This window comes from Bufo bufo, chromosome 3, assembly GCF_905171765.1.
Source record: "Bufo bufo chromosome 3, aBufBuf1.1, whole genome shotgun sequence".
NCBI lineage: Eukaryota > Metazoa > Chordata > Amphibia > Anura > Bufonidae > Bufo > Bufo bufo.
In genome coordinates, this window is record NC_053391.1 from 288345230 (window position 1) to 288366959 (window position 21730).

Sequence of the window (21730 nt, forward strand, 5' to 3'; positions counted from 1 at the left end):
TGCTGATCTTTTGAGTCCCGACATGCCTAGAAAGTCCGGTAAAGGGCCGCGCTGTGACAGGCCAGAGGAGAGTCGGCATGGCGCCGAGGAAGAAGAGGGGCCGGCCTTACAGCCCAAGACGAGACAGACGGCTGCCGCAAAGCTGAGCAGGTTTGCTCGCACGGAGAGTGCTGGGGGAGACTGGGCTGAGGAGAAGGAGATGGACGCTCAGGTTTCCTCTGGACAAGAGGATGAATCCACCGACGGGGAGACCCTGGACGCGGTAAATTGGCCGCCATTAACCCCTGCACGGCCGGCAAAAGACGCGGTAGGCCCTAAAGTTGTGGATGGAGCAGAGCCTACTCTAAAAGATATTATGGCCGCTGTGGCCAGTTGTAACAGCACACTGAAGGTGCTTACAGTACAGGTTGGCAGCCTGAGGTCGGATGTGTCTTTAATTAGGCATGACCTACACAAAATCACAGAACGCACCTCTGAATTGGAGAAGAGGGTGTCCACTATTGAGGACGTTATCCAGCCTATGCAAATGGCGGCAAAATCATCTGCTAAAGATATAGCGGCGTTATACGCCAAAACAGATGACCTGGAGAACAGGTCCAGAAGGAATAACCTGCGGATTGTGGGTGTGCCAGAGAAGACGGAGGGGGATAATGCCACCGAATTTGTGGAAAAATGGCTGCACCAATTATTTCATGAAAAAGGTCTATCCTCATTATATGCGGTGGAGCGGGCGCACAGAGTCCCCATGCGGCCGCTTCCGCCTGGCAGACCTCCCCGTCCCATACTGGCGAAGATACTCCATTTTAAAGACCGGGACACTATCCTGCGACAATCTAGGGACAATGAGGAGATGGTCCTGAATGGGGTGAAAGTATCCATATTTCCGGATTATTCCAACGAAGTGCAGCGGAGGAGAAGCAGATTTATGGATATAAAGAAAAGGCTGAGAGCTCTACAAGTCCAGTACGCTATGCTGTTTCCTGCTAAACTGCGTGTGGTGGCATTGGGATCCACCAGATTTTTTGAAGATCCGGAGGAGGCGACGCAGTGGCTGGACGTCCACGAGCGACAATTGAGAAGTGGGGCCCTGGACACTTGAAGGAGGCAGATATACGTTTTTTATGTTCAAGTTATATATGCATTTACACTCTAGGATTGCTTTAAATGTTGCACCAGTTAGGGAGTGTATTATGTAATGCTACCAAATGGTAGTTCCTGAGGAGGGAGCAGGCGGTAATGATAGTAAAATGTATTTCTCAGTTGTGGGGAGGATTCTCTACCTGAGGAAAAGTGTTATAAATTGTTATGCTTATTGTAGGTTGAAGGGCATGTTGCTCTCGGATTGCCTTGTTTTAATGTGGGAAGTGGATAAGAAAGGGAAAGGTTTCCCCAGCTACAGTAACCTGAGTATGAGAGGGAGGGAGGGGGGTGGGGGGGTAGGGAAAAGGTTGGGGGGGAAGGTTAGGGTCTTGAACTATGAGCGAGTGTTATCTGAATGGGGTGTGAGATTCAAATATGGTTTAAAATTTTACCATGTCACAGGCGATTAGAATCTTAAGCTGGAATGTGAGAGGGATGGCTGAAGCACGGAAAAGACAGTGTATTTTTCAGTATCTGGGGCGGTTTCAGCCGGCTATATGTTGTCTTCAGGAAACGCATTTGACAGGAGAAAATTTACACTGGATGAATAAAAATTGGGTGATCCATGCGTTACATTCAACTCATTCCTCTCATTCTAGAGGTGTAAGTATGATTGTGCATAGGAGTATCAGGTATGAACATATGCAGGAGTGTGTGGACGCTGAGGGCAGGTATGTGTGTGTGGTGTGTAAGGTAGATGGAATACAGCTGGTGCTGGTGTCTGTGTATGTGCCTCCACCGTTTGCTTCCCCATTAATAAGAGAGATCATGGGCTTTGTGGCGGACTTCCCTGGGCTGCCGTGGCTGTTGGTTGGGGACTTTAATTGCACGATGAATGACTCCCTAGATAGATGCCGGGTGGAGGGAGCAGGTGGTTCACCGGGGAGTGCGGCTCTCAGGAATATTTTGGGTGAGGTAGGAGTGCAAGATGTATGGAGACGGCGTAACCCGGATAAGCGTGAATATTCATGTAGATCCGCCACGCACCATTCACTATCGCGTATAGATCTGGCCCTTGTTAACGACATAATGCTACCACTAGTTAGGGATGTTGTTTATCATCCTCGGTCGTTGTCTGACCATTCTCTGGTGCAGATTGACTTGTGCCTGGGGGTGCTCAGACAGGGACCGAGGCTGTGGAAGTGTAATCCTCATTGGTTGAATGTGTTGGGTGACCTATCTGGGATTTCTATGGAAATTAAGGAATTTTTTGATATCAATACAGGGTCGGCTTCGATACCAGGTGTATGGGACGCCATGAAAGCATTTCTGAGGGGAGTTCTGATGAAAGAAATCAACAAACATAAATCCAGGACCAGAGAGGCGGATGTCAAGGCGCATGTACTAGTGTCCGAGGCTGAGAGAGAGTTTAGTAGATCCCCCACCATGGTTAGTAGTGAGGCGCTGGAGGTTGCTCAGGAGCAGCTGAGATGTCATCTGGTACAGGCCGCAGATAGAAAGAGAAGCTTTTACCGTCAGAGATCTTTTGAGGAAGGAGAGAAGGTGGGTCATTTGTTGTCAGTGGTCTCGCAGGCTCAGAGAGGCTCCTCTTGTATTCAGGAGTTGAGAGATGACAGGGGGAACAGTTGTCAGGACACAAAAGGAATATTAGGAATTTTAAAAAGCTTCTATGTATCTCTATATACTTCCACTGGATCTAGTTCTGATGAGGCCCTGAAGGATTTCCTAGAGGAGGCGCAGTTATCGGTGCTGTCAGAAGAAGATAGAGAGAGGCTAGAGGAGCCGATTACACTAGAGGAACTGGAAGCTGCACTTGGGGACATGGCAAGTGGTAAGGCCCCTGGAGCTGATGGTCTCCCAGTAGAGATATACAAAAAACTACAGGGGATATTACTCCCTGAATTACTTAAGGTGTTTGAGCACTCATTGGAGGCAGGTTCGTTACCACATTCGATGCAGGAAGCTATAATTGTGGTTTTGCCTAAGCCTGGGAAGGATCCTAAAATACCGGATTCCTACAGGCCAATTTCACTTCTCACGGCTGATGTTAAGCTACTGGCGAAGGTGTTGGCGAACAGGCTGTCCAAGGTAATTCTGACCATAGTACATCCGGATCAGACGGGATTTATGCCAGGAAAATCAACGGCTATTAACCTTCGTAGGCTGTACACTAGCTTAAATATTCCGGCGGATAATGGTGGTGACAGGGCCTTGCTTGCGCTTGACGCCGCTAAGGCGTTTGATAGTGTGGAATGGAGGTATTTGTGGGGGGTCCTGAGAATTATGGGCTTTGGTGAACGGTTCATTCAGTGGGTACAGGTTCTGTATTCTAGCCCTAAGGCGAGAATTAGAGCTAATGGAGGATTATCAGACTGTTTTCCCCTCGCCAGGGGTTCCAGACAGGGATGCCCATTGTCGCCCTTATTGTTTGCTCTTGCAATAGAGCCGTTGGCGGCGCATATTCGCTTATCTACAAGTATAGAGGGGTTTAGATATGGTGAACTGCATAATAAAGTGGCTATGTACGCTGATGATACCCTACTTTTCTTGGGCAATACTGGTGCGTCCCTGGATGCGGCCATGGCATTGATTGACAGATTTGGTAGCTTTTCCGGACTACGGATAAACTGGCAGAAATCCTCTTTGATGCCAATTGACGGGCAGGCCCTGGTAGGCAGACAAGTAGATAGTTTGGTGCCCTGGGTGGATAAATTTAAATATCTGGGATTACATATAACACCGAGACTAGCGGATTTTGAAGAACTAAATCTATCCCCTTTGCTAGCTACTTTTAGGCTTAAAGTGAGGTCATGGTGTAGGCTCTTTCTTTCGGTGGTAGGTAGAGTTAACCTTTTAAAAATGGTTATGATGCCCCAACTGTTATATATACTGAATAATGCTCCAGTTTGGATCCCTCTGGATAGATTTAAGAAAATCCACTCTATATTTAGAGATCTTACTTGGAAGTATGGACAGGCTAGGATCAAACTGGAGACATTGCAGTATTCTAAGTCGGAAGGGGGCTTAGCTGTCCCTAACGCATGGATTTATTTTTTGGCTTCCCAATGTCAGCATTTTAAGGGATGGATTGATCTACAAGCACCGGATATGACTGGGCAGATATTGCAGCATTGGCTGGGCAGTCGTGACCTCATGGGCATTCTGGAAGGTTTAGGAATGCATGCAGGGAGGGAAAAACTTCCTCTGATTGAACTCATGAAAAAAGTTTGGGCAAAAGTGAAGCTGCTAAGAGGAGTGGGAGGTATTAGTGAACTTTCACCTATTGGAAAGAACCAATTGTTGCCAGAACTATTGGCCATACCAGGACTTAGGAACTGGGAAACTTATGGAGTGACGAGAATTGGACAATTAATTAAGGACAAGACATGTAAGTCATTTCAAAGCCTGCAGCAGGAATTTAATATCCCCAAGGAGTGGTTTTATAAATATCTTCAAATAAGACATGCCCTTGGGGTCACGATGCGGAAGGGATGTGTGATAGCTCAAATGGAGGTGGTCCATAAGCTTGTTCTTCCGTCGGGAGGGGGAAAAAGAGGGTTAATATCACAGGTGTACGCTCTTCTAATGGAAAAATTCTTAGAGGGATATCCGCTTTCAAGAATGAAAAAGTGGGAGGCTGACGTGGGGGATATGTCTAAGGATATGTGGGAAGATATTTTAGAAGCAGTCCCCAAGGTGTCTCTAAGTGAACAGGGCAAACTGTCCCAACTATTTATTATACACAGAGTGTACAAAACACCGGTGTTCCTGAAAAAGATAGGAGTAAGAGGTGATGACAAGTGCCCAAAGTGTATGGAAGATGGTGCAGACTTATTACATATGTTGTGGTCTTGTCCAGTAGTTGCTAATTATTGGGAGGAAGTTGTAGAGATGATTAATAGTAAATTGACATTAAGAATTCAAAAAGATCCTAAGGTGTGTATTCTGGGGTATGTGTCTGAAATTGGAGGAAATGAACCGGTTAGGGTAGCTGCGGGGAGATTGCTATATGTGGCCAGGAAACTGATCGCTATGAGGTGGATCCAGGGGAGTCCGCCCACACTGAGTGAGTTTGAACGGAAGGTGCATGACATGCTGGTACTCGAAAAAGGGGTGTTTGTGAAGAGAGGGTGCCCTCAGAAGTTTGAAAAAATGTGGACTGAATGGTTATCTCATACCCACGTGGTTATATAGTCATGTGATGGTCAAGACCAATGTTAGGTTGGGGGGTTAGGGTAGGGTAAGGGGGGGAGGGAGTTTGGAAAGGTCAAGTTTCTGGTAATTTTTTTTGCCCATAATATGTTTTAGCAAAGGTATATGTAGTGTATGGATTCATGATAATACTGAGTGGTGATATACTTATGAGTATTGTTGTTCACTGAATCTGCATCGTGGATAATTTAAAGAAAGAAAAAGTCAACATATTGTATTATGTTATAATATGTATTTATTGTTTAATAAAAACGATTTGATTCAAAAAAAAAATTGTCTTGACCCGAAATTGGACAGGTTTTCATTCTCCCAGGCTGCGACATCTTCTGGAGAGACCTCATTGGCAAGACTATTGAGAGAGGTAGATTTATATGACCTCTGGAGGATTAGATTTCCAATTGAGAGACAATTTTCTTGCTTTTCAGCTTCACACTCCTCTCTGTCCAGGATAGATTTGCCAATTGGGTCGTTGGAAGCCTCTTCTTATTTTTCGGTGGTTGAATACTTACCCCGCAGCCTTTCTGACCACTCCCCCATTCACCTGGAATTGATGCTTGAGGAATCCGGGAGTCGTCGGGGTATGTCACTATGGAAGCTTAATCCATTCTGGATCCAATTATTGGATGAGGAAGAGCCACTGACCAGATTCATTATAGAATTCTTTGATAACAATGTAGGGTCTGCATCTCCTAACTCTGTTTGGGATGCCATGAAGGCGTATGTACGAGGCCTCTTTATTCAGAGAATCCAGAGGTGCAAATCTAAGTCTAGAGCACTTACTAAGGCCATGCAACTGGAGATGCAGACATGGGAACACATGTTCATAGGCGCCCCGTCCCCACATGTAGAGGCCAAGTTGAAGAAGGCGCAAGCTAGACTCAATGAGCATTTAATACTTATAGCTAATAAAAAGCGTTTGTTTTTTTCTACAACAAAAATATTTTGAGGCGGGTGAGAGTACGGGCAGCTTATTAGCAAGGGTAGTCCGATCACAAGAAGGTCCTTCTAGAATTGCAGCAATACTGACTCCCGACGGAGACCTTTCCGTTGAGGATAATGTTATATTAAAGGTATTCCATGGCTTTTATAGGGAGTTGTACACCTCGAAGATAGCAGTAAATAAGGAGGATATTCAACAGTATCTTGCTCGTATATCGCTTACTAGGCTATCCCCGAAATCCGCTGCTCTCCTGGAAGAACCCCTAACACTAGAAGAATTAGAGATGGCCTTGAGCTCCTCTCTTAATGAGAAATCCCCAGGATCAGATGGACTCCTGGTGGAATTCTTTAAGCGATATAGGGAGTAGAGTTGTTGCGATACCAAATTTTTGATTCGGTTTCGATACCATGAAAAAGTATTGCGATACTCGATACCATTCGATGCCACGCGAAAAAAATAAACAAAAAAAGCCACGTGCATTCCTCATTTTTAAAAATGGCGAATCGCGCAGTTTTTATTTTATTTTTTCTGTTCCGGCATTCACCACCTAGATTTTTTTTTTATATTTTAATAGTTTGGACTTTTCTGACGTGGCGATGTAATATGTTTATTTATATATTTTATATGTGAAATTGGAAAAAGGGGGGTGATTTATACTTCATATTTTAGTGTTTTTTTTTTTTTCACTTTTTATTTAATAACTATTTCCCCCCTTAGGGGCTAGAACCTGGGATCTTTCATCCCTTTTCCTATTCACCCTGATAGATCTCTATCAGGGTGAATAGGACTCCACACTGTCCCTGCTGCTCTGTGCTTTGTGCACACAGCATCAGGGATGTTACCATGGCAACCAGGGCTTCTGTAGCGTCCTGGCTGCCATGGTAACCGATCTGAGCCCCAGGCTTACACAGCTGGGGCTCCGATCAGAAGCTGCCACTGCACCACCAATGAGGGGGAGTGGAGAGGTCCCTGTGGCCACTGCCACCAATGATTTTAATACTGGAGGGTTGAGAGGGGCCGGCGCACTGTGCCACCAATGATTTTAATGGGATGGGGGGATTGAGGGGGGGGGCACACTGCACCACCAATGATTTTACCCCTTTATACAGGAGGCGGGTACTAGCAGATCAGCGGCAGTTAACTGCCGCTGATCGCAGCTCCCTGTCAGGGGCAGGGTGCCGGCAATGCGATTCTGCTGCCGGCACCCGCCTCCTGTATGTGTTAAAGACTGACTACTGTATATGAGTCCAGACTTTCACTATTAGGCCACACAGAGCGGCGCCCAGCGATGTCTCAGCACTCACCATTTAGTCCTGGGCGCCGCTCCGTTCGCCCGCAGTGCCCCATTACTGTCTCCTCTCCTGCTCCACATGCTGCTGATTACTATCGGAGCGATGGGAGGAGACATCAGCTTCACTAGTGGGCGTTCCTTCTCCCTGGCTGTAGCGCTGTCCAATCGCAGCGCAGGGAAAAGGAACGCCCACTAGTGAAGCTGATGTCTCCTCCCATCGCTCCGATAGTAATCCTATCATTGGTGGCGCAGTGCGCCCGCCCCTCCTCCGCCCCTCTCTTCTCATTGCCGCCCCTCCTCCACCCCCTCTCTTCTCATTGCCGCCCCTCTCTTCTCATTGCCGCCCCTCCTCCGCCCCTCTCTTCTCATTGCCGCCCCTCCTCCGCCCCTCTCTTCTCATTGGTGGCAGCGGCAGCAGCACAGGGGGAGGGAGGACAGCTTCCTTCTCCCCGTGCTGCTGAGAGAGAACATGAGCGCGCCGATAGCAGCGCGCTCATGTTCAGAGATACTAGACTGCGCAGAAGCGCAGCCCAGTATCGAAAAAACGGAAATCCCGGTATCGTATCGATACCGGGACAAAAGTATCGATTGGGTATCGAAATTTCGATACCCGCAACAACCCTAATAGGGAGTGTCTCCTATCGCACCTATTGAATACACTCAATGAAGCCCTACAGGTTGGTATCCTGCCCGCTTCTATGCGTGAAGCTATAGTGGTAGTGATCCCAAAACCAAATAAGGATTTAACCCAACCCGAATCTTATAGGCCTATCTCCCTGTTACCACATGATGTCAAATTATTAGCTAAAGTACTGGCTAACAGGCTAAATAAGGTCATTTCTCCGATAATACATAAAGATCAATCTGGGTTTATGCCAGATAGAAGCACAGCCGTTAATCTAAGGAGACTGTTTCTCAATATACAAAGACCCAGGGGGCTGTCGGGCTGTAGCATCACTGGACGCTGCTAAGGCCTTCGACAGTATAGAATGGAGTTATTTATGGGAGGTCCTAACAGCTATGGGTTTTGGTAAGGGTTTTATCGCCTGGGTACAGTTATTATATCACTCTCCAGTTGCAAGAATTAGAGCAAATGGGTTGCTATCCGGATATTTACCTTTTACATAGGGGTACTCGACAGGGATACCCCTTATCACCTTTATTATTCGCAATTGCCATTGAACCCCTTGCCTGTCTGTTGCGTACATCGACACACTGGCAGGGTTTTCAGCTGGACCATTGGGAAGCGAGAGTCTCATTATTCGCGGACGACCTTTTACTATATATAGGTGACCTGCAGTATTCCATAGATTCTGTAATGCATTTTATTTGTCTTTTACATATTCTATTCTGATTGATGAGTAAAGCTTTGCTGATCTTCTTGTCGCCCTCACCTTTCTTGTGTAAATACATTTTCTTTCTCTGGTATTGTGACATTTCTCTTCCATGTGATTCTTTTGCTGACAGCTTGAAATGAGAAGAGGTTTTCTTTGTTAATGGAGTTGTTTCACCTTTTAGGATGGTCCTTATACTGCTTAAAATGTTAATTAATACTAGTGACTTACGAATGTAATCCATTTGTCCAATTTGCTTCCTTGTCAATGTATGAATGGGAACTTATTGTGGAACAGCTCCAGGGCATGTGCAGTAGCCCTCTAGCTGTTGTACACAGCAATTTCACTGATGTCTTATAGCAGCGCCAGCTCTGGAACTCGCTTGCAGAGGCAACCTGTGCTAGGATGACAACATCACATCTCTTGCTTGTGAGAGTGCGTTTCCCACCATACTTGTAGTCAACGCCCCTGTACATATCAGGAAGTTCAATGGCTGGTGAGCGGCGGCAGCCCTGAACTTGCAAGTGAGACAACCCCTTTAAGTAACGCCCAATTATAGTCAACTGTCTGCTGGACCCTGTTGAATGAATAATTAGACTCATTTGTGGTTGAATTCTTGTTAGTTAATATTTTGTAGTGTAAACGTTAGCTTTGCTTTTTTGGCAACATGGTCTTGAATGAATTTGTTAGGAAAATTACTTTTACAATTACTTTTTTTGTGTGTGGAAATTAACAAATCTTGTTTAAAATACTCCCACAAATGTGGGAAAATGATTGCATAGTATGGTATCCCATAGAAAATGTTGATTCTGAAAGGAAATCTGTTGGGGAGCACTCAGAGAGTGTGTGTGTGTGTGTGTGTGTGTGTGTGTGTATATAAATATATATATATATAAATTATTATTTTTTTTATTTTTTTATTTATGGGGATTCGCTCTGGTAGGCAGGGTGAGCGGACGCACAAAGGCACAAGAACAGTTCTTAATCAGAATTCTTCTATTCACACTTCGCAGGAAACAGAAAACAAAGTAACCTTAGTTTTAAGTCATTCTGTTCAGTTCACACCGTGCCGCGGGTACCGCATATAGAGTTCAAGTGCTGGTATGTGTTCACACCTTGCAGTAGATCCGCATATAGAGTTCAGGTCCTGGATACCGTCGACCTGTCCTGCCAGACAGGCCGCAAACATGCATCCAGCCAGAAGCACCTTAAGGGCTCATTCAGACAGCCGTAAGTTTTGTTCCGCATCCGTTCCGTTCCACAGCACCGCAAAAAATATAGAACATGTCCTATGTTTGTCAGTAAAACTTTGCTCCGTGGCCCCATTCAAATCTAAGGATCCGCAAAAAACTGAATGTGTTCTGTATGCATTCCGTTTTTTGTGGACGGATCCACATTTTTACGGACCACAAAAAAAAAACATATGGCCGTCTGAATGAGCCCCAACACAGACCACCTACTACACTCACTCTAGCTGGCTTTTTAAGACAGGTGTCAGCTTGCAATATATATATATATATATATATATAATACAAATAGTGCAGCAGCACAGTCAGACACGATGTACCGGGTGCAAAATCCCCACAGAGGTCGGCTTTTCCTCCACGAAATATATCAAACGAATCATGAGGCAGCACTTCCAGTATAGAGTGAACGGGTGGGGACCCCAAACTTTATTCAAGCGACGTTTCGGCCTGCTCAATGAGGCCTTTCTCAAGCTTGAGAAAGGCCTCATTGAGCAGGCCGAAACGTCGCTTGAATAAAGTTTGGGGTCCCCACCCGTTCACTCTATACTGGAAGTGCTGCCTCATCATTCATTTGATATATATATATAGAAAGAATAAACACACCGCAGCACATCCGTATGGTGAAAAAATGGTGGGATCCTTTATTCACCCAAGCAGCGACGTTTCGGTCCGCTTGCTGGGACCATTTTCAAGCAATGCATCAAATACAACTGTGAGTATTTATATATAGTCATGTCAAATTAACATACATAAGTGATACTTAAACAAAATAGTGGAAAATAAAATACAAAACATTTCATATGAATACATCCGGACATCATATCAGAGGGACAATGCAATCAAATACATGGATGCATATAACTCAAATATACGAGGCCATCGGTACATAAAGTATATACTTATTACACTCAAGTGATAATCAACAGTGCATAATTGTCACCTGTGTATACAACACCGTAGGAGGGCCAGGCATGGAGTCAGGCAAGCTCAAATTGCAGGTGGATGCAGGTTTCCGTGCTGTGTCTCGTGGATACGGCGTCCCGGAACTAGACTTGCGCATGTCCGTGACGTCACTGGAGGAGCGGTCACGTGTTCACATATAGTGCATCACATGACCCTCACGTCATAGACAACATGAATAGAGCGCTTCAATTTCAGTACAGAGTAGTGTATAAGGCCAAACATAATTCAGGATAATCTACCCAGGGTGCACTGCCGGGTGATGTGCTATCTTGCGATGCACTATCATCCGGAATGTGCGAACGGGGGAGGAGGGGACAGCGGCAGCTGTTACCCTAGCATCCCCTGTATTAACCCTTAGCGGGCAGAAAACATCCTAAGTTAGCCATATTAAATGTAAAAAACGCATACAGAAGCGCATCAATGTGAATACTAAGGTAAGTACAATGTGGTCCGGGATAAACCGCTCGTGTCCACAGCATCCAACCTCCTGCTGAGCTAGGCCCTTCCATCCACAGGTCCTATATGTGAAATAAAATAGTGAATTAAAAAATATATTATCCAAATATATTTAAAATAAAAACATAACAGATTTCTCATCACTGATGCCGACAAGGACACAAGAATATGTGCAATCATATGAACAGCCATGGTTTATATTCCACATTTAAGCCACCCGGTTTGATGGTTTGTAATTTGAAGATCCACTCAGATTCACGTTTTTTGAGCATTTTTATGCGATTGCCTCCTGTACGTGGCAATGGGACATGGTCTATGATCATGAACTTTAGATCACTTTCACCATGGCCCATGTTCGCAAAGTGGTGTGAGACTGGCAAATCCTTTTGTTTTTTCCGTATTGAAAAGCGGTGTTGGTTAAAACGGGATTTGAAATCGCATGTAGTCTCACCCACATACAAGAGCTTGCAAGGACACCATAAAACATACATAACAGGAATCGCAAGTTAAATAAAATTTAAGAGGGTATGAGACCCCAGTTTTTGGATGAGTAAAATCACGTCCCTTCACCATGTACTTACAATTTACACAGTGAAGGCACGGATAACTGTACACCTCAATACAGCATAACATTGGCTTAACAGTTGTAGAATCGGCTTTGGCGAATTCAAATTACTCCACTGAGGCCCAAACCTTTTTTCTAGCTTTACTACGATTAATTTTGTATAATAATTATTTCCTTTTCGGTGATGATTATTATATGCAAATTAGGGGGACGGCCATGGGGACGAATGTGGCCCCCACGTACGCCAACATGATCATAGACCATGTCCCATTGCCACGTACAGGAGGCAATCGCATAAAGATGCTCAAAAAACGTGAATCTGAGTGGATCTTCAAATTACAAACCATCAAACCGGGTGGCTTAAATGTGGAATATAAACCATGGCTGTTCATATGATTGCATCTATTCTTGTGTCCTTGTCGGCATCAGTGATGAGAAATCTGTTATGTTTTTATTCTAAATATATTTGGATAATATATTTTTTAATTCACTATTTTATTTCACATATAGGACCTGTGGATGGAAGGGCCTAGCTCAGCAGGAGGTTGGATGCTGTGGACAAGAGCGGTTTATCCCGGACCACATTGTACTTACCTTAGTATTCACATTGATGCGCTTCTGTATGCGTTTTTTACATTTAATATGGCTAACTTAGGATGTTTTCTGCCCGCTAAGGGTTAATACAGGGGATGCTAGGGTAACAGCTGCCGCTGTCCCCTCCTCCCCCGTTCGCACATTCCGGATGATAGTGCATCGCAAGATAGCACATCACCCGGCAGTGCACCCTGGGTAGATTATCCTGAATTATGTTTGGCCTTATACACTACTCTGTACTGACATTGAAGCGCTCTATTCATGTTGTCTATGACGTGAGGGTCATGTGATGCACTATATGTGAACACGTGATCGCTCCTCCAGTGACGTCACGGACATGCGCAAGTCTAGTTCCGGGACGCCGTATCCACGAGACACAGCACGGAAACCTGCATCCACCTGCAATTTGAGCTTGCCTGACTCCATGCCTGGCCCTCCTACGGTGTCACATACACAGGTGACAAATGCACTGTTGATTATCACTTGAGTGTAATAAGTATATACTTTATGTACCGATGGCCTCGTATATTTGAGTTATATGCATCCAGGTATTTGATTACATTGTCCCTCTGATATGATGTCCGGATGTATTCATATGAAATGTTTTGTATTTTATTTTCTACTTTTTTGTTTAAGTATCACTTATGTATGTTAATTTGACATGACTATATATAAATACTCACAGTTGTATTTGATGCATTGCTTGAAAATGGTCCCAGCAAGCGGACCGAAACGTCGCTGCTTGGGTGAATAAAGGATCCCACCATTTTTTCACCATACGGATGTGCTGCGGTGTGTTTATTCTTTCTGTTATTTGACACTTTGGTCGAGTGTCGACACCGCTGGCACCCAACACTTGCTACAAGGAGTGCTGCCCTGAACTCCCATCATTTATATTTATATATATATATATATATATATATATATATATATATATATATAAATATATATATATATATATATATATATATATATTTGTAAGGGATCACCTTCTTTCAGGGGGTCACAATTTAAGTGTCACTTGCTAATACAAAATAACGTATCCCTGACTCTCCTAAATAGCCCTGTTCACACACGGAAATCAAATGCGGCTTTCCTCAGCCAAACAGTCCAGCAGCCTCCAAGCTGTGAAAAGTCCGGTACCTTTTGGGGGCATTATAGCACAGTAGTCCTCCTGACTCTGGCCGTGTGACCCTCGCTCCACAGGCGTCGCTGGGTCTTCCAAACTTCGGGTTATCACGTAGCCTCGTGGCCCCTCAACCTTCCTGGCTGAAACCACTCAGAGCCTCTGCAGGTCTCTGTTCTAAATCACTCTCCCCTAACTAACACCCTGGTAGGTGCTTTATCCCAGTCTTCTTATCGCAGACCTCACCTACAATCCTCTCTGGACCAAGGGAACACCCTTCCTGGAAGGGTGTGGATTGGCAGATCCCACATCTAGTCCTATCTGCCAATCCAACTAAAATCCAGCCCAGAATATACCAAAAACAACCTTGTCTCAGCAACCTACATGCTGCTGAGACTATTGCATCCCGGATTTTAGCTATCCCACCCAGCTGAGGTATCGGAGTGGGATATACACACCTTTCCGGATTGTCCACCTTATCAATATATAATAATAATAATATTATTATTATTATTATTATTATTATTATTATTATTATTATTAATTATTAAAGCGCCATTCATTCCATAGCGCTGTACATATGAGAAGAGGTATATATACATACATAATACAGACAATTGCACTAATCATAAACAAAACGAGTTACAAACTGGTACAGAAGGAGAGGGCCCTGCCCGTGAGGGCTTACAATCTACATGGTATGGGAGAAGGACACAGTAGGTGCGGGTGAAGTTGGTTATGGCAGTATAGAGGCAGCAGGGTCACTGGTTGTAGGCTTGTCTGAAGAGGCAGGTTTTCAGGATTCTTTTGAAGGATTCCACTGTAGCTGAGAGTCTGATATGTTGGGGTAGCGAGTTCCAGAGTATGGGGGATGCGCGGGAGAAATCTTGGAGGTGATTGTGGGAAGAGGTGATAAAAGGAGAGGAGAGAAGGAGGTCTTGTGAGGATCGAAGAGTGCGTGTGGGGATGTATCGGGAAAGTAGCTCAGAGATGTAGGGAGTGGACAGGTTATGGAACGGCCTTGTATGTATTTGTTAGTACTTTGAAGTGAATTCGCTGGGCAATGGGGAGCAAGTTAAGGGATTTGCAGAGGGGAGAGGCAGAGGAGTAATAGGGTGAGAGGTGAATTAGTCGGGCAGCAGAGTTGAGGATAGATTGGAGGATGCGAGAGTGCTAGATGGAAGGACACAGAGGAGAGTGTTGCAGTAGTCTAGGCGGGAGATGATGAGAGCATGTACACGCATTTTCGCAGATTCAAAGTTAAGGAAAGCGCGGATGCAGGAGATGTTTTTGAGTTGGAGGCGGCAGGTGGTGGAAAGGGCTTGGATGTGTGGTTGGAAGGAAAGGGCAGAATACAAGTTCACTCCAAGGCAGCGGACTTGGTTGACCGGGGATAGTGTGCAGTAGGGCTGCACGATATGGGAATTTTGTGCGATTGCGATTAGGGCCCTAAAAATTGCGATAACGATGTGCGATGCAATATTTTAAGGGAATTGTGCTAGAGGTCTATTTTCTTGGATTTTCCCATATGAGCCGTTGACGCGGCTGGGTATGACATAGTTATGGGGGATCTGTGGATGACGCTGTTATGTGGGGGATCTGTGGATGACGCTGTTATGTGGGGGATCTGTGGATGACGCTGTTATGTGGGGGATCTGTGGATGGCGCTGTTATGTGGGGGATCTGTGGATGGCGCTGTTATGTGGGGGATCTGTGGATGGCGCTGTTATGTGGGGGATCTGTGGATGGCGCGGTTATGTGGGGGATCTGTGGATGGCGCTGTTATGTGGGGGATCTGTGGATGGCGCTGTTATGTGGGGGATCTGTGGATGGCGCTCTTATGTGGGGGATCTGTGGATGGCGCTCTTATGTGGGGGATCTGTGGATGGCGCTCTTATGTGGGGGATCTGTGGATGGCGCTCTTATGTGGGGGATCTGTGGATGGCGCTGTTATGTGGGGGATCTGTGGAGGACGCTGTTATGTGGGGGATCTGTGGAGGACGCTGTTATGTGGGGGATCTGTGGATGGTGCTGTTATGTGGGGGATCTGTGGAGGACACTGTTATGTGGGGGATCTGTGGATGGCGCAGTTATGTGGGGGATCTGTGGATGGCGCTGTTATGTGGGGGTCTGTGGATGGTGCTCTTATGTGGGGGATCTGTGGATGGCGCTCTTATGTGGGGGATCTGTGGATGGCGCTCTTATGTGGGGGATCTGTGGATGGCGCTCTTATGTGGGGGATCTGTGGAGGACGCTGTTATGTGGGGGATCTGTGGAGGACGCTGTTATGTGGGGGATCTGTGGAGGACGCTGTTATGTGGGAGATCTGTGGATGACGCTTTTATGGGGGACCTGCGGAGGACACTGTTATGGGGGATCTGCGGAGGGCACTGTTATGGGGGACCTGTGGAGGGCACTGTTATGGGGGATGTGTGCTATGACACATGGGGCCACGAGGGGGGCCAGCATAAGACACACATATAGCATCTTATGCTGGTCCCCCTCATGGCCCTATGTGTCCCTTCATGTGTCCTAAACTGCGCACATAACTCTCCTATTCATAAAATGGCCAGCCTCTGTACTTTCACTATGAATGCACTGCAGTGCATAGAGCGAGCCGGCCGGCGCGTGACTGACGTCACTGTCTCGCGGCTCCCACTTAATTCAGGAAGCAGGAGCGTGACTAAGTGACGTCAGTCACGCGCCGGCCGGCTGCCTCGCTCGCTCCCGCTTGTCGCTGCAGTGCATTCATCGTGAAAGTAAGTACAGAGGCTGGACCTGTGTATCAATAGGACAGAGGACTTTTTATCAATAGGCCCCTTCATATATAATCACGGCATTTTCGGGTCGGCCGAATCGCCAAATCACATTTGCTGATTATCGAGATTCGATTACTTTTGCTATATATCATGCAGCCCTAGTGTGCAGCCATTGATCGTAATAGATAGGTCTGTTAAGGGGGTTGAGCAAACATAGAAACATAGAAACATAGAATGTGTCGGCAGATAAGAACCATTTGGCCCCTCTAGTCTGCCCAATATACTGAATACTATGGATAGCCCCCGGCCCTATCTTATATGAAGGATGGTCTTATGCCTATCCCATGCATGCTTAAACCCCTTCACTGTATTTGCAGCTACCACTTCTGCAGGAAGGCTATTCCATGCATCCACTACTCTCTCAGTAAAGTAATACTTCCTTATATTACTTTTAAACCTTTGCCCCTCTAATTTAAAACTGTGTCCTCTTGTGGTAGTTTTTCTTCTTTTAAATATGCTCTCTTCCTTTACCGAGTTGATTCCCTTTATGTATTTAAAAGTTTCTATCATATCCCCTCTGTCTCTTCTTTCTTCCAAGCTATACATATTAAGGTCCTTTAACCTTTCCTGGTAAGTTTTATCCTGCAATCCATGTACTAGTTTAGTAGCTCTCCTCTGAACTCTCTCTAGAGTATCTATATCCTTCTGGAGATATGGCCTCCAGTACTGCGCACAATACTCCAAGTGAGGTCTCACCAGTGTTCTGTACAGCGGCATAAGCACTTCACTCTTTCTACTGCTTATACCTCTCCCTATACATCCAAGCATTCTGCTGGCATTTCGTGCTGCTCTATTACATTGTCTTCCCACCTTTAAGTCTTCTGAAATAATTACTCCTAAATCCCTTTCCTCAGATACTGAGGTCAGGACTGTGTCAAATATTCTATATTCTGCCCTTGGGTTTTTACGCCCCAGGTGCATTATCTTGCACTTATCCACATTAAATTTCAGTTTCCAGAGTTCTGACCATTCTTCTAGTTTTCCTAAATCCTTTTCCATTTGGCGTTTCCCTCCAGGAACATCAACCCTGTTACATATCTTTGTGTCATCAGCAAAAAGACAAACCTTACCAGCGAGGCCTTTTGCAATATCACTTATGAAGATATTAAACAAAATCGGTCCCAGTACAGATCCCTGTGGAACCCCACTGGTAACATGACCTTGTTTTAAATGTTCTCCATTGACTACAACCCTCTGTTGTCTGTCACTCAGCCACTGCCTAATCCACTCAACAATATGGGAGTCCATGCTCAATGACTGCAGTTTATTGATAAGTCTTCTATGTGGGACAGTGTCAAAAGCCTTACTAAAATCTAGATATGCGATGTCTACTGCACCTCCACCGTCTATTATTTTATTCACCCAGTCAAAAAAATCTATAAGATTTGTTTGACATGATCTCCCTGAAGTAAACCCATGTTGTTTTTCATCTTGCAATCCATGGGATTTTAGATGTTCCACAATCCTATCCTTTAATAGGGTTTCCATTAATTTGCCTACTATTGATGTCAGACTCACTGGTCTATAGTTGCTCGATTCCTCCCTACTACCTTTCTTGTGAATGGGCACGACATTTGCCAATTTCCAATCTTCCGGGACGACTCCTGTTACTAATGATTGGTTAAATAAATCTGTTAACGGTTTTGCCAGCTCACCACTAAGCTCTTTTAATAATTTTGGGTGTATCTCATCAGGCCCCTGTGACTTATTTGTCTTCACCTTAGACAGCAAACTTAGAACATCTTCCTCTGTAAAGATACATGCATCAAACGATTTATTAGTCATTCTTTCTAGTGGAGGTCCTTCTCCTTTTTCTTTTGTAAAAACTGAACAGAAGTATTCATTAAGGCAGTCGGCTAGCCTTATTCATTAAGGCAGTCGGCTAGCAAGATGGGGGAAAGATTATGAATTCTGTTTTATCCATGTTAAGTTTTAGAAAGCGAAAGGCAAAGAAGGATGATATAGAAGATAGACATTGTGGGATTCTTGATAGTAAGGTGGTGATGTCTGGACCAGAGAGGTTGTTTTGTGTGTCGTCAGCATAGGAGTGATACTGAAAGCCATGGGACTCTATGAGCTGTCCCAGGCCAAAAGTGTAGATCGAGAAGAGCAGGGGTCCTAGGACAGAGCCTTGCGGGACACCAACAGCGAGAGAATGAAATGAGGAGGTGGTGCGGGAGTGGGAGACACAAAATGTGTATATATATTATATTTAATGTGACCTGCTCTAAACTTTTGAATGCACATGTCCAACTGTTCAATGTTTCAGTACTTTTTGCACAACTTGCTGTTTTCTAATAAGGAGCCCAACGACAAAATTCACAACTGGTGTTTGATCCATGAATCGCCCAATAGATTTTCTGGTTAAATTAAGATTGGTATTTAAACAGTCCTCCTCATAAGGCCTCATGCACACAGCCGTGTTCCGCGGCCGAGAGCGGTCCGTGGTAACCCGGCCGGGATTCCTACTGACAGCAGGAGCGCACGGCGTCATTGGTTGCTATGACGCCGTGCGCTTCATGCCGCCGCTGCTGTACAGTAATACACTATATACTAGTGTATTACTGTACAGCAGTGGCGGCATGAAGCGCACGGCGTCATAGCAACCAATGACGCCGTGCGCTCCTGCTGTCAGTAGGAATCCCGGCCGGGTTGCCACGGCCGTGTGCATGAGGCCTAATGCTGATCACATTTTGACATCATGAGACCAAGAGGACACCTAACAATTGATCAACAGTACTTCACGAGGCTTCAAGCAGGATGTTCAGCTGGAAGTGGTCACTGAGCTTAGAGTGTCACAGTGTGTCATTAGCAGGTTGCAACAGAGAGACTGGAAGAGTCACAGAAAGGCATAGAAGTGGACATCCTTTGGCCACATTCCACACTAATGACCACTTAATTGTGAACAATGCCCTGTGGAACCGGATGATGAATGCCTCACAACACCAGGCACATTTCAGGGAGGTGAGAGGCACCCAAGTCTCACGTTGGACCACTCAAAACATTTAAATCAGCGTGGTCTGTGTGCTTGACGACCTGCAATGATACCTGACCACTGGCGTCATCTTCTTACATTGGCCAGGAAGCATCTACGCTGGACGAGGGACCAGTGGGCCTCACTGCTGTTCACTGATGTAAGTCTATTCACGCTGAGCAGACATGATGGCTGCCAATGATGTTGGAGAAGTCAAGGAGAGCGCTATGCACCAGCTACTGCTTGCCTTGGGGGGTGGTGGTGTTACAATGTGGGCAGGTGTGTCTAGTCGATGCAGAACAGAGTTGTTGCAAAATGGCTTTAGGACAAAAAAGTGAAGATAATGGAATGGCCTAACAAAGCCCTGATTTCAGTCCTATACAAAATTTCTGGGCAGAACTGAATAAGCATGTGCGAACAAGAAGGCCTGCAGTCGGTTACATCAGTTGTGCTTACAGAAATGGGCCAAAATTCCAGCAACTTGTGGAAGACTACTCAAAATGTTTAACCCAAGTTAAAAGCAATGCTACCAAATAACAATCGCATGCAAACTTCTCAGCCACTTAATACGTGAAGAAAGTAAATTGTCTATCATGGTTTACCGTATTTAGCACATTTCACCTTCTTGAAATATTATAGGGATTCCACCTAACCTTAGGAAGGGAATGTGTACTAGAATTAAATGCCGGGAATTGTGAAAAGCTGAGTTTTAATGAATGTTATCCAATAAAACATATCTGTATAGTGCCACCTGCTGTTTTTTTTTTTGTCTTGCTCACTGAGAAGGCCGCACATGCTCCATTTCCTCCTTCAACTGTCTCCTGAGTTATGGACACGCCCCTGAGCTGCAGCAGAAAAGGCACTCCCCTTGAGCTACCAGCTTGATATAAATCTAGCAGAGCAATGCATGGGGAGATCTCTGGATCCATGTGAGGTACAGTGTTAGTTTTACATTTTTGAGAAAGATTGTCATATACTTTAAGGCTACATTCACTTATGTGCTAAGGTAATCCAGTAGTCGGTTCCAGCAGAGGCTATGCCAGATAACGCCAGGGACCCCAGATCCCCATTGACTATAATAGTGGTGATTCAGCTCTGTGGCTGCACCTGGCTATGCTCGATACTGTAAATTCCAGTAATCGCTGTTTCTCTGCTGAAACAGACTACCAGAGTTGGTTGCCACATATGTAAACCTTCCCTTCAGCTGCCCATACACATTAGATAAATGTAGGCTGACCTCACTGATGTGTCAGACATGCGCCATCGTTCTTGTTGTAGGGGAAATGAGGTAGCGGGTTAACGCCCCTGAGAACACAGGTATGTGCTTGTTGAAATTCAACATGACAGATTTGGTTTGTCTAGCAGCAGCTTAGTCTACTCTCTACTAAGCATACATGCACATGTATGGGGGGTTTCGGGCTCAGTAGTGGTCGATCAGACAAGCAGTCACCCAACAGCTGTGGAACATGTATGTCCAGCTTTAAAATCTGAAATGGAAATTTGCAAGAGAATCTTTCTTTTGAGTAATTACCTTGAATATAAAAAAACAATTATACATTTGTTTACAAAAATTATGGTAGCAAATTTTGTGTAAATATTTTTATTTTGAGTTATCTATTTTCCTATGATAGACCTTTAGTCCAGAATATCAGTTTCTATTAAGGCCATGTTGAAAGGAATGCATCCATTTTCCTGGGCTCATTTCTACTTACTTTTATGGATATAAGTTTTCTTTATTTGTTTCTCTCCATCATTTCTTTATTAAAATTCATTCTTTATTCCTACAGTTTTGCAAAGCTAAGCAAAAGGAAATTACACTCCGAATCTTGTCAGAATTGTATGATTTTTTGTCCTTACAGGCAGGTACGTGCTTATTATTAAAAAGTACTTGTTTTAATGTATCCTAGCAGTATAGAGAAGTTCTGCTACAAATCTGTTATCTGCTTTAGAAGAACACTGATACCAAAATGTGTTAATATATCACCCTTTATGTAAATCTTCTGTGTGATTATTTATTTTCTTCTGGATATGATTTAAATATCTCAAACAACCCCTACATGTTTATAGCCATGATATTCTCACTCCTGTTTATTTACAAACAGCAGCAT

General features: G+C 44.8%; 1 protein-coding gene across 4 annotated transcripts in view; it reads left to right on the plus strand.

The window, feature by feature from the left end:
- LEMD2 (LEM domain nuclear envelope protein 2) overlaps window positions 1-21730 on the plus strand; it is a 225748-nt gene that overhangs the window by 117886 nt on the left and 86132 nt on the right. For 3 of the 4 annotated variants that reach the window (XM_040424175.1, XM_040424177.1, XM_040424176.1), the window contains one exon: window positions 21410-21485. The exons of the other annotated variant lie outside the window; for it this stretch is intronic. In XM_040424175.1, the coding sequence (XP_040280109.1) occupies window positions 21410-21485 (76 nt within the window). The remainder of the gene's footprint in view (window positions 1-21409; window positions 21486-21730) is intronic. 4 annotated transcript variants of the gene reach the window in all.